The sequence below is a fragment of the Saimiri boliviensis genome, chromosome X (assembly GCF_048565385.1).
Source record: "Saimiri boliviensis isolate mSaiBol1 chromosome X, mSaiBol1.pri, whole genome shotgun sequence".
Taxonomy (NCBI): Eukaryota; Metazoa; Chordata; class Mammalia; order Primates; family Cebidae; genus Saimiri; species Saimiri boliviensis.
In genome coordinates this window covers 12,938,200-12,948,760 of record NC_133470.1, presented here as the reverse complement: position 1 = coordinate 12,948,760, position 10,561 = coordinate 12,938,200, and the positions used below count along the sequence as shown (strand labels likewise).

General features: G+C 49.6%; 1 protein-coding gene across 1 annotated transcript; it reads right to left on the bottom strand.

Moving 5' to 3' along the window:
- Nucleotides 1-4,548: 4,548 nt before the first annotated feature.
- On the bottom strand, nt 4,549-5,568 carry MAGEB17 (MAGE family member B17). The gene has a single exon (XM_010336682.3). It carries the CDS (start codon nt 5,566-5,568, stop codon nt 4,549-4,551), a length of 1,020 nt encoding a protein of 339 aa, XP_010334984.1.
- Nucleotides 5,569-10,561: the final 4,993 nt, after the last annotated feature.

The following is a 10,561-nucleotide window of genomic DNA, read 5'->3' as shown; positions in this document are numbered from 1 at the left end:
CAAAGAATTGGGTAAAACCCACAGCAAAGCAAGGAGAAAATGAGGCAATGAAAGCAGAGATTTATTGAAAATGAAAGTACACTCCACAGGGTGGGAGTGACCCAAGCAGAGGCTTGAGGCCCTGTTACAGAATCTTCTGGGGTCCAAATACCCTCTAAAGGTTTCCCTAATCTAAAGGTTTCCCATTGGTTTCTTGGTGTTCACCCCATGCAAATGAGGTTGCAGAAAGCAAGCAATCAGAGGCTGAAGTGAAGTTACAAAGGTTACATTCCTATGCAAATGTCTGATTGGTTGCAGGAAGCAAGCAATCAAAGGCTAAAGTTACAAAGTTGTACTCCTATGCATCTTTGTATGGGAGTTACATAAAAGTTAGGGAAAGCAGAAAAGGGAGGGTGGTTTGCAGTAGCCTCTGGTCTTTTTGTAACTTAGGACAAAAGTGGAAAGTTGGGGTTTCCCTTTTGATTTAATTTTAGAAAGTCAGTGTGAATGGGCCTTAGGTTCCCTGCCTCCAGACCTTATTATCCTGTCTCATTGGGATTCTGGTAGCCTGAGGCAGCATCCCTTAGACCCAGATCCTCTGGTCCTGGAAGCTTCCAAGGTGGGAATCAGAGTGAGGCAAATCCAGCTGAGGTCATTAGGGGTCTCCCAGGGCTGAGAGCAGGGCAGGGGTTGGCTCAGCGAACTCTTTTGGGGAGAAGTCCTCTCCAAAGCACTCAGGGTCTTCATCCAGACTCCACTTAGGGCTCCAATCGAGTCTTCTGAACAGCAGTCTTGATATACTGTGCTCAGGGACAGCAGGCAGGTCAACTACAGGAGGGCATGTGATGCAGCCATGTGGAGGAGGAGGAACAGAAGGTTTGTGAACCCCTCGGCAGGGAGGTGCCACCTTGGCTTTCAGAAGGCCCCTGTGCAGGTATCATTGTGGGTGCTGCTCTAGGACCCGGTGGGATTCCTATTCTCTCAGTTAGTCTGTCCCCTGAGGACTCCATGGATGAAGTTAGAGTGTATTTTGTCCTACAGCCTGCCAGCCCTGCCTTGGATTTCCTGGAGTGATGGCAAGAGCTGGTAGTGTGGAGTTGCTCTTCTGGGGTGGTGGACCTCTTAGTTCACATTCAGTACCATCATATCAGCTGGCGACAGGGCCTGAGCCCCTTCCCTCCACTGTGCTGAAGTTGACATCTTAAAGTTGGCCCTCACGTTTCTGGAATCCTCTGCAAGAAAGAGAAGGGGCATTTCAGCCACCAACCCTGCCAGGGGGCATTCAGTGCTGATAGCCCTGAAGACGACATGCTCTATCTTGGGCTTGTCAGAGGTCTCCTTACTGATCTGAATCTAAAAGCCTCCCCACAAGGCCATCACATCCTTACCCCCTTGGAAGCGGAATTGGAGTCTTATGATACCCTGGCTACCCCTGTCTAGAGCTCCAAGTCCTGATAACAGGGTTGGAGCCCTGCCAGCCTCCACCATTTGAACAGGAGTCCAAATGGCACACTTGGCTTCCTCACCTGGACTCCAAGTAGGATCCAGGTCTCTTCTCTCTGTAGCACTCCTTAGACCAAGGTCCTCCCCTCCCTGAGATCTACCAGGCAGAAGGCAGCCTGCAGCGCAGTCCATCCTCCCAGGGCTGAGTACAGGGGCGGAGCACTGCGGGACAGAGATCTTTTGGATAATGGGCAGAGTGGTCCCTTCAGTCCACATTCAGGGTCCTCATCTAGATACCAACAAGTCCTGGCTCTCCATCCTTCATTTTCCTGATTCCACGGCCCTTCCACCAAGGTCATTACCTTCCTGAAACCTCAGGGTGAGCAACGTCCAGCTAAGGCTGTATGGGGCCTCTGAGGCTATCAGCAAGGGTGAGACTGTTTGCCATTTGGGCAGGGGACCCAGGACGGGGGTAGGCTGTCAGAGATGGCACCATCTACTCTTTTCCTTCCCTTCAGCAGTCTGACACAGCTTCTGATGGAACATTGTTTCTAGTTCATTGACTTTCTACAGGCAACTGGCAGAGCAAGATCTTCCTGTGCGCCCTTGATCTTTTGAGGTGATCTGACATTGCGTATAAATGGAGGTAATCATTGTCACCGACTATTTTCTTTTTTCTTTGTTCTTACCCCATCCCACTACACTTTTTTGTTTGATACTTGAATTGCTCTGGTCATGTATTCCCAATCAGTGCTTTGTGAAAAGTCCTCTTCTGATAGCCCAAGATATATGTTGGAGTAGCAAAAGGAAATGTGAGTTATAACACACAAGACCTGCCTCAGGATGGCAGGAGTGAGGTCGTGTGGGTTTTAGACATATTCAGATCCTGGCACCACCACTTCCTTGCCAGTTACCGGAACTACGGACTCAGGCATATTGGCAGCTTTTGGGAGCCTCAGGTTCTTTCTCTGTGAAGCAGCTTAGATAAGGCCTATCCTCTTGGACTGAGGGGGTCTATAAAATGGATACTGTGAACCCAGGACACTGTCTGGAAAGTATGGAGAGTTTCTACATGGCAGTTACTTAACTTGACTATTCGGACCCCAGAAAATACCATTCACCACATTGGTATTTTCTTTTTTCTTTTTCTCTTTCTTTCTTCCTCTTTTTTTTTTTAACCTAGGAGATGTCAAAGAGTATGCAGTCTTCTATGACAAAGAAAACCAAATCAGCCAAAATGCTGCTTGCTAAATCCAACTGAGTAATCATCATTCCCATGAGAGGATCAGTCATTTCAGCTGGATGTGAAGACCTCCCCAGTCAGATGCACCACAAAGATGCTAGAAAGTGTGCCGAGGACAGACATCTTTCCTCCCTCCCAGTTGCCCTTGCATTGAAACTATCCCTAGTTTCATTCACCACCACCAAAACTCTGCCATGCTAAGAACTGGCCATCCTATGTAGTTCACCTCATTTCCACTCCCTTTTCATGGAGCGATCCGGCTCCCCCAGGCCAGGGACAAACAGACCAGGTCAGTGGCTGCTGGACATTGTACCTGAAGGGAATATCACCCTCATTCTCAGAAACAACCTGATACAGAGGACAAACCACCTATGTAGTACGCTGTGCTCACTGGCATGGGGACACAGCACCGGAGTCCTCCCAATCCTGTCCCAGGTGGGGATGCAACTCTGGTCTACCTCATCCCTAAGGAACTGGTGGGACCACTTTTCCCTTGCAGTCCTAGTCTGTCCACTCTGAAACCCACCACCTGAGGGTCTGGCCTCTGCTTGCCATTTCAACAGTAGCCTCATCTAGCCCCCGATGCAGGCTAACTTGAAATGCCCGCCTACTGAGGAACTGGCAGTGTCCCAAGTTCCCAGCCTGCCCTGTCCCAGGGCATTTATTGTGGGGGAGGAGGTGATGGGGGGAGTATCCTATCTTGAATCTCCTCCCTCCTCTCCAGTCCCTTGATTGCCCCTTAGGTATTCCAGTGTATTTCCCCTGCCCCACCCTCCACTCCACGGTATTCCTAATAGGAGAGCTGCTCTTGGATTCTGAAATATCATTGGCAGGGGCTGGGGCTTACCCAGAACTAGCATGAAGACTGTCAAAGAGCAGATGTTCAATTCATGTTTGGTGAATGACATAACTTGGATGTTTGTCCCCTCCAAATGTCATGTTGAGATGTAATGCCCAGTGTTGGAGGTGGGCCCTGGTGGGAGGTATTTGGACCATCAAGGAGGGTCCCTCATGCTGCCTGGCCATAGTGAGTGACTTCTCACAAGATCTGGTCATTTGAAAACATGTGGCACCCTCCCACCCCCGCTCTTCTTGGCTCTCTTCCTCCCACTGTTGCCACGTGACATGTCTGCACCCTCTTCCCCTCCTGGCATGAGGAAAAGCTCCCCAAGGCCTCCCCAGAAGCAGTTGATGGTGCCATGCCTGCACAGCCTGGTGAACCGTGAGCCAAGGCAACTTCTTTTCTTTAGAAATTACCCCATCTCAGGTATGCCTTTAGAGCAACACAAGAACAGCCTAGTATAAGGAACAAAAGAGCCAGTGAACAAGTGTTCTCCTTTATGAGGATTTAATTTCTCCAATATTCTTGAATACACATAGCAACTGTGAGTATATAGCTTTTCATTTGATCACAACAAAAGACTTAAAGAAATAAGATTTTAAAATGTCAAAGGTTGCCAATCAATTGACATTTTTTCCCCACCATTTTGTGATCCCAACTGATTCAGTATTCAGTTTTTTTCACAGTTTAAAGCCAATCCTTATTCCAATGCTATTTCTTCTGGCACTAGATCACAATCTACTAAGTAAAAATTTCCAATTTGTTTTACCAAATGTAAGAGCATCACTCTTTAATGTGATAAATAGCAACCATTGTATGAGGCACCTAATTCATGAACTTAGATTTTGAATCAAAGTCAATCTCTTTCAAAGGAACATACGGTAGACACAGAAGAGAAAGAGGAATCTATAAGTAGCTTGCAAATAACCAGAACACAAGAAAGACACATGCCTTGGGCTCTCTCTAGCCCCATCTCGCCCTCAAATACTGAGATGGTGGACAGCCCTTTTCAGTCTCTTAGTGAAGACTGCCTGAGACTTCCCTAGGGCTGGGAGGACCTGCTAGATCTGGCCCTGGCTGCAGCTCTGGCTGCCGCTCTGGCTGCAGCTCTGGCTCTGGCTTGCTCTTCCTCATCTCTCAGAGCCTCCTCATACTGGGACTGGTAGGTACTGGCAACGGTATCATTGAGCTTGGCCACAAACTCCAGAACTTTCATTTTGCTGGTTTCAGCGTGGGCCCTAGGACCCCACAGGAACTCGCAGCGTGGAGGATCACTGCCGGGCACCTGCCGGTACTCGAGGTACCCCTCTCGCACCAAATCTTTGGTGACAAGCTCCTGGGGCTCCCCAAAGATGTAGTCCTTCCTGCCTTTATGCATCCCCAATGCACCCAGGCATTCCCACATCTCTTCCTCAGTGGCACGGTTGCCATGCATGAAGATCATGGTCAGGAGAACCATCAAGAGCCCGCTCTTGGGAAAGTCCCTGCCATCACTCAGACTCTCTTGACTGGGAAAGTCCAGCTTGCTGATAAGCATATAGAACTGACGTCTTGAGTCCATTTCCTTCAATTCAAGGCCAAAGACCATCTCTATGTTCTCTGCACTTCTCCGAAGGATCTCAGGGAAGTACTGCTTGTACTTTCTGTTGATAACCTTCAGCATGGCTTCCCTCGTAATGGGCTCTTTACTTAAATACTTGTTGAGCAGGAACTGCACCAGTTGGCCCGTCTTCACATTCAGAAGATCTCCTGAGCTCTCAGAGAAGGACGGGCCTTGGGAGGAGTTGGGACTTTCCCCCTTTTGGCCCTTGGCACCTTCATCAGAACTTACGAGTGAAACAGCTGTAGCTGAAGAGCTGGGGTATCTAGCTTTCTGGGACTCCCGAGGAATGCCTGCAGCGGGGGAGCTCTGGGAAGCACTCTGGCATGCAGGAAAGGGGGAGGATGGCAGCCTTTCCTCCTCTGCTGCGGTGGCTTGAGCACCCCTGAGACATCGGTCTTCACCTCGAGCCTGGCAGCGTTTCTGACGGGCACGACGCTTACTCTCCTGACCACGAGGCATGATGACTGTGCTCAGGGGCAGCAGGCAAGAGGGCACTGGAGGCAGGCACCTGGAGCAGGAGGACCAAAAGATGTGAGCCCCTCAGCAGAGAGGTACCACCTTGGCTACAAGGAGTCCCCTATGCAGGTGTCCTTGAGGACCCTGCTCCACAGCCCCAGCTGGCTCCTGCTCTCCAGGTCAGCCTATCCCCTGGGGACCCTGGGGAGGAAGTCACAGTGTTCCTTGTCCTGCAGCCTGCCAGCCCTGCCTGAGACCAAAATCCTCACTTCTCTGTTTCCTCTGAGGGGAAACTGAGGCCATCTGGACTTGACGCCCCTATCTGGGGCCTCAAACCGCTGACACAGGGAGGGATCCTGAGGTACTCTTGCTAATTTGGGGCAGGTGGCTCCACACTCCTCAGGGTCCTCACTGAGGCCCCTCCCTTCAGGTCAAGGCCCTCACCTTGCTGAGACCCTGCCCCCACCCCAAGGGGAAAGAAAGTATGAGTCCTCTCCAGCCACTCCTGTTCATTGTCTTTCTGGACTGGTAACCAAGTCTGGACTCTCAGAGCCTCTGATATTCTGGGTTCAGTGGCCCTGTTAGTCTTCACTTAGACAGGATATAGGACATGTCCCTCAAGCCATCAGATTCCTCCAGCCTCAGCCCCAAGTCGTGTCCACCCTGCAAACCTAGGGGCTAGAAGTGGGGGGCCCTCTATCCGATTCCTTTTCCTGGGGTTTCCCAGGACTGAGAGGGAAGCCAGACTTTGTGGTGCCCCTGGATCCCAGTGAGTGCTCTCCTCAGCCCCCACTCAGAATCTTAACCCTGACTCCCGTCACTACCCGGAAAACACCCCTGTCTTAAGCTGAGACTTAGTCCCTCATACCAGCCTCTCCATTGTGTAATACCTCTAGGAAGTAGTGACGGTCACCTCAGCTGGCCACAAATGCTCATCATTTCCCAAGACTGGAAACGAGATTTTCTGTGTTGGCCCCACAGTTACACACGGGTGGTCCTCTCAGTCCTCAGGGTCCTCACCTTGACTCCTGGCAAGAGCTTAACAACCTCCAGCAGCTGTCTTGAGGCTGTCCCTTTTACCTAGGCTCTTCACCTTCCCAAGATGCCCTGGGGAGAAATGCCACCCACCATGCCAATGTGCCTGGGTCTCCCAGGAGTCAAGGTAGGGGTGGTGCTCTATGTGGCCTACTTCTCCTTGGAAGGGGCTCCCTCTTCTGATTCAGTGTTCTCCCCTTGACTCCCAGTAGGTACTAATTCCTCCTCCCCACCCCACCATGAATGGGGCCTCGCCCATTGGTGCAAAAGAGCCACTTCTCTGAGTCACCACCCCACCCCTTCAGGACACAAGGGGTCACCAAATGCTTATGGCTCTGCCCATGGTTTCCCAGGGCACAAAGCAGAGCTGGGACTTTATGTGGTCTCTTGTGTTTTGGAGTGGTTGTTTCCTCCCTCCTCATGCAGAACTTTTTTTTTTTAAATGTGTTTATTTGAGACAGAGTCTTGCTCAGTCACCAGGCTGGAGTGCAGTGGTGCAATCTCGGCTCACTGCACCTTCCACCTGCCGGGTTCAAGTGGTTCCCCTGCCACAGCCTCCTGAGTAGCTGGGACTACAGGCGAGCTACCACGTGCCTTGCTACTTGACCAGTCCTGGGACTCCATCCGCACCTCACCACATGCCACATCTTTCCCAGCAAGGTCCTTGCTTCAATGAGACCTCAGATTTGGACTTTCAAGGTAAGCCACATCCTCTCAAGGCTGTTTAGGGCCTTCAGGGTGTGACAGAAGGGGTGGGACTGTAGGAGACCCCACCGTTCTGAACTTGGCTCAGGGTGGGACCTCTAACTCTTTGGGGCACGTGACTCAGGTCACTCTACAGACCTCAATCAGCCAGGCCCAGGCCCAGGCCCAAGCTCTCACGTATTAAAGTTGCTAAAGGGAAAAGTCAGGGCATGCTTGTCTGGCTATGCCTGCACGGGGTCTCCTAGAGCTGATGACAAGGCAGAAGAAACCTGGCTCTCTGGCTCCCTTACTTTTTTTTTCTTTGTGACAGACATGGGGTCTCACTCTGTCGCCATGCTTATGGCGTGACCATCGCTCACTGCAGCTTCGACCTGCTGGGCTCAGGTGATCCTCCTGCCTCAGTCTCCCAAGTTGCTTGGACCACCAAGCACTGACCATCATGCCCTGCTAGTTTTTGTTCTTTTCTTTCTTGGGGAAAGTGAGTCTCGCTTTGTAGCTCAGGCTGCTCTGAAACTGCTAGGCTCAAGCAGTCCTCCCGCCTCAGCCTCCCAAAGCACTGGGATCACAGATGTCAGCCACCACGCCGCCTTGTGTGCCCCCCGTGTTCGGGAGAGGGACCTCCGAAAGGAGGTCCCTTATCAGCATCAGGGACCTCCTTACGATTAGGGCCTAGGTGTCCGTCTCTCTGCAGAATCGGGGCCTCACCCTGACACCAAGCCCTCCCTCCCCCCATGCCCTCTCAGAAGTCAGCGCCACAGCTTGACTGGAGCTTCCCATGGCTGAGGGAGGTAGGTGCCCAGAGGCAGGAGTTGGAGGACACAGTGGGGTCGCCTTGGTTGCATGCGGGTGGGCCCTTCAGTCCGATATCAGGGTCCTCACCTTAACACCCAACCAGTCCTGGGTTTCCAGTAGCCTGAGTTGGCGTCCCTCAGACGAAGACCCACACCTTCCGGCAGCTTCCCCGGCGGGCGGAAGTCGGAGTGACTCACATCCGGCGAAGCCCTACGGTGTCTGCTTGGGGACTCTTTTTGCATAGAAGTCCTTTCCACTGTACTCAGTATCTTTTCCGGCACTCCGGTTAGTGTTCAGTTCTTCTCCCTCAGCTGAACTGTGCTTCTGCCTTTAGACAGAGTGACTACCCTACTTAAAGCATCTAAGCAGGAATAAGGCAATCTTCAGCTGAGGTGTTTGCTACTCCTGATAGGATTAAGCTTTTTTTTTTTTTTTAATTTTTGTTTTTATTTTTTGCTCATAGCCATTCCCTTATGTCACTCAGGGTCCTCACCTTGATTCAAGTCAATTTCTGGGGCTCTGCTATGCACAGCTGGGGCTGCCCCCACTACACCAAGACTCTCCTTTCCATGAGACCCTCCAGGCAAAAATGACAGTCACCTCAACCTGACAGCTCTTCCTGGGCTTCCCAAGTCACATGAAGAATGAGGATGGGGTGGCAGGAGTGGGGATGGGATAGTGTGGTAGTGGCAGTGTGGGGAAGGGGAGATGTGGGTTGGCAGAGGTAAGACCTTTTGTATCTTTCTCTAGTCTAGTGTGGGTGTGTGGTTTTCTAATTCCTCCCTGAAATTCCTCACCTTGACACCTGACTACTCCTGGAACTCAATCCTCCTGGGACCTGAGGCTGCTCCCTTCTGATCAAGACCCTCACCCGCCTGGGACTACAGAGTTTGTAATCAGGATAAGCCAAATCCAACCAGGACTATTCCAGAATGACAAGACCTGTCAGCCAGGGCAGGACCCTATGGGACCCCACTGTTCTGGCTTGTTCCTTCCTTTATTCTTTATTCAGGGTCATTACCTGGGTATTTGTGGGAAGCTCACAGTCCTTCCTCTACTGACCTGAGTTTGTCTTCCTTAAGACTCTCATGCTCCTGAGAACCCTGAAGGATAATTGTGGAGATGCTCAGCCTCAGCCCTGCCTTTGGCCCTCTAAGTCTAAGAGCAGCCACAGGCTGGTCTCTGTTGGACCTTCAATATTCTGGGATGGTGGTATCCTCAGTCCTGTACATGGGGTTTCACATCTTGCTTCCTGTCTTGTTAATTTAAGGCTTCCTGGGAAATGCCAAATCCCTGCAATCTCAACCAGTTTTTCTTTTGCAAACTGTGCAGAGAATGGCTCCTTTCCCTCAAGTGATGAGAAATCAGGAAGCTGTAGCTCAAGGCAGGGGTCCAAAACAAGTGGTTAGTGGTCAAAGATAAAGCCAGCTGGTTTATTCTATTTCTTCACAAGCCAGACTTAGCCTCTGCTGTAACTCATGTTCTAATAGATTGACTTTCTCCAAAGAAGGAGCAGGGCCACATGATTTTGTGAGTTCCCAATCTTTTCAGGTGTTCTGACATCACATATACAGATAATCATGTGGTCACTGAGTATTGTCTCTTTCTTTTCCTTATTCATAGCTCTCATTTATTTTTGTATTATTATTGCTCTGGCTATGTATTCCAAACCAGTAGTTTGTACACAGCATTTTTCTTATTATTACTTGATATACATTTTGGAGTAGGAAGAAGAAAAGTGAATTAAGATACATAAGATCCATCTCAGGCTGAGATGAGTGTGACAGTATAAGAATAGTTTTATTTTAAATAAGCAATATTTGGAGACGGTTAGCAAGACAGTTTAATTTTTTTCTTTCCTAATTAATATGTTTCCTAATTAATTTCCTAATTAATATGTTTCCAACATGTTTCCTAATTAATATGACCCCCTATGACAAGTTTGAGTACTCACAGTGATGTACATTAAGGAGCTCTCAGAATGTTACCCTGTCTTTGACTACAAGCCAGAGAGTCATGATTCCTTTACTTCTTGTCTGGAGTGGGGATTATTTTTAATAATGGTGAAATAAATCAACATTAGTGGCAGTTGTTTATTTGATGGTCCTATTGGGCATGACAAGTAAGGTAAATATTAATAGTTGCCTAAAAGTAAGAATTAACCCTGACACTTCCCACTTCACTTTGGCTATTCATGCTCCAGGGCTCTGGTTGTGAGAAACTGATCACATAGAGCTCTACAAAGGGAATTTTGTGGTTTTCTCTGGTTCAAACACTGCAATAGACATGAGGGATGGCAAGACAGAGAGAGAAAGAAGGAAAGAAAGAAAGAAAGAAAGAAGGAAAGAGGGAAAGAAGAAAGAAAAAGTAAGAAAGAAAATAGAAAGGAGACAGTGGAGTGGGAGAAGAGGAAAGAAAAGAAAAGAAAAAAGAAAAGAGAGAGAAAAAAGAAAGAGAAAGAAAG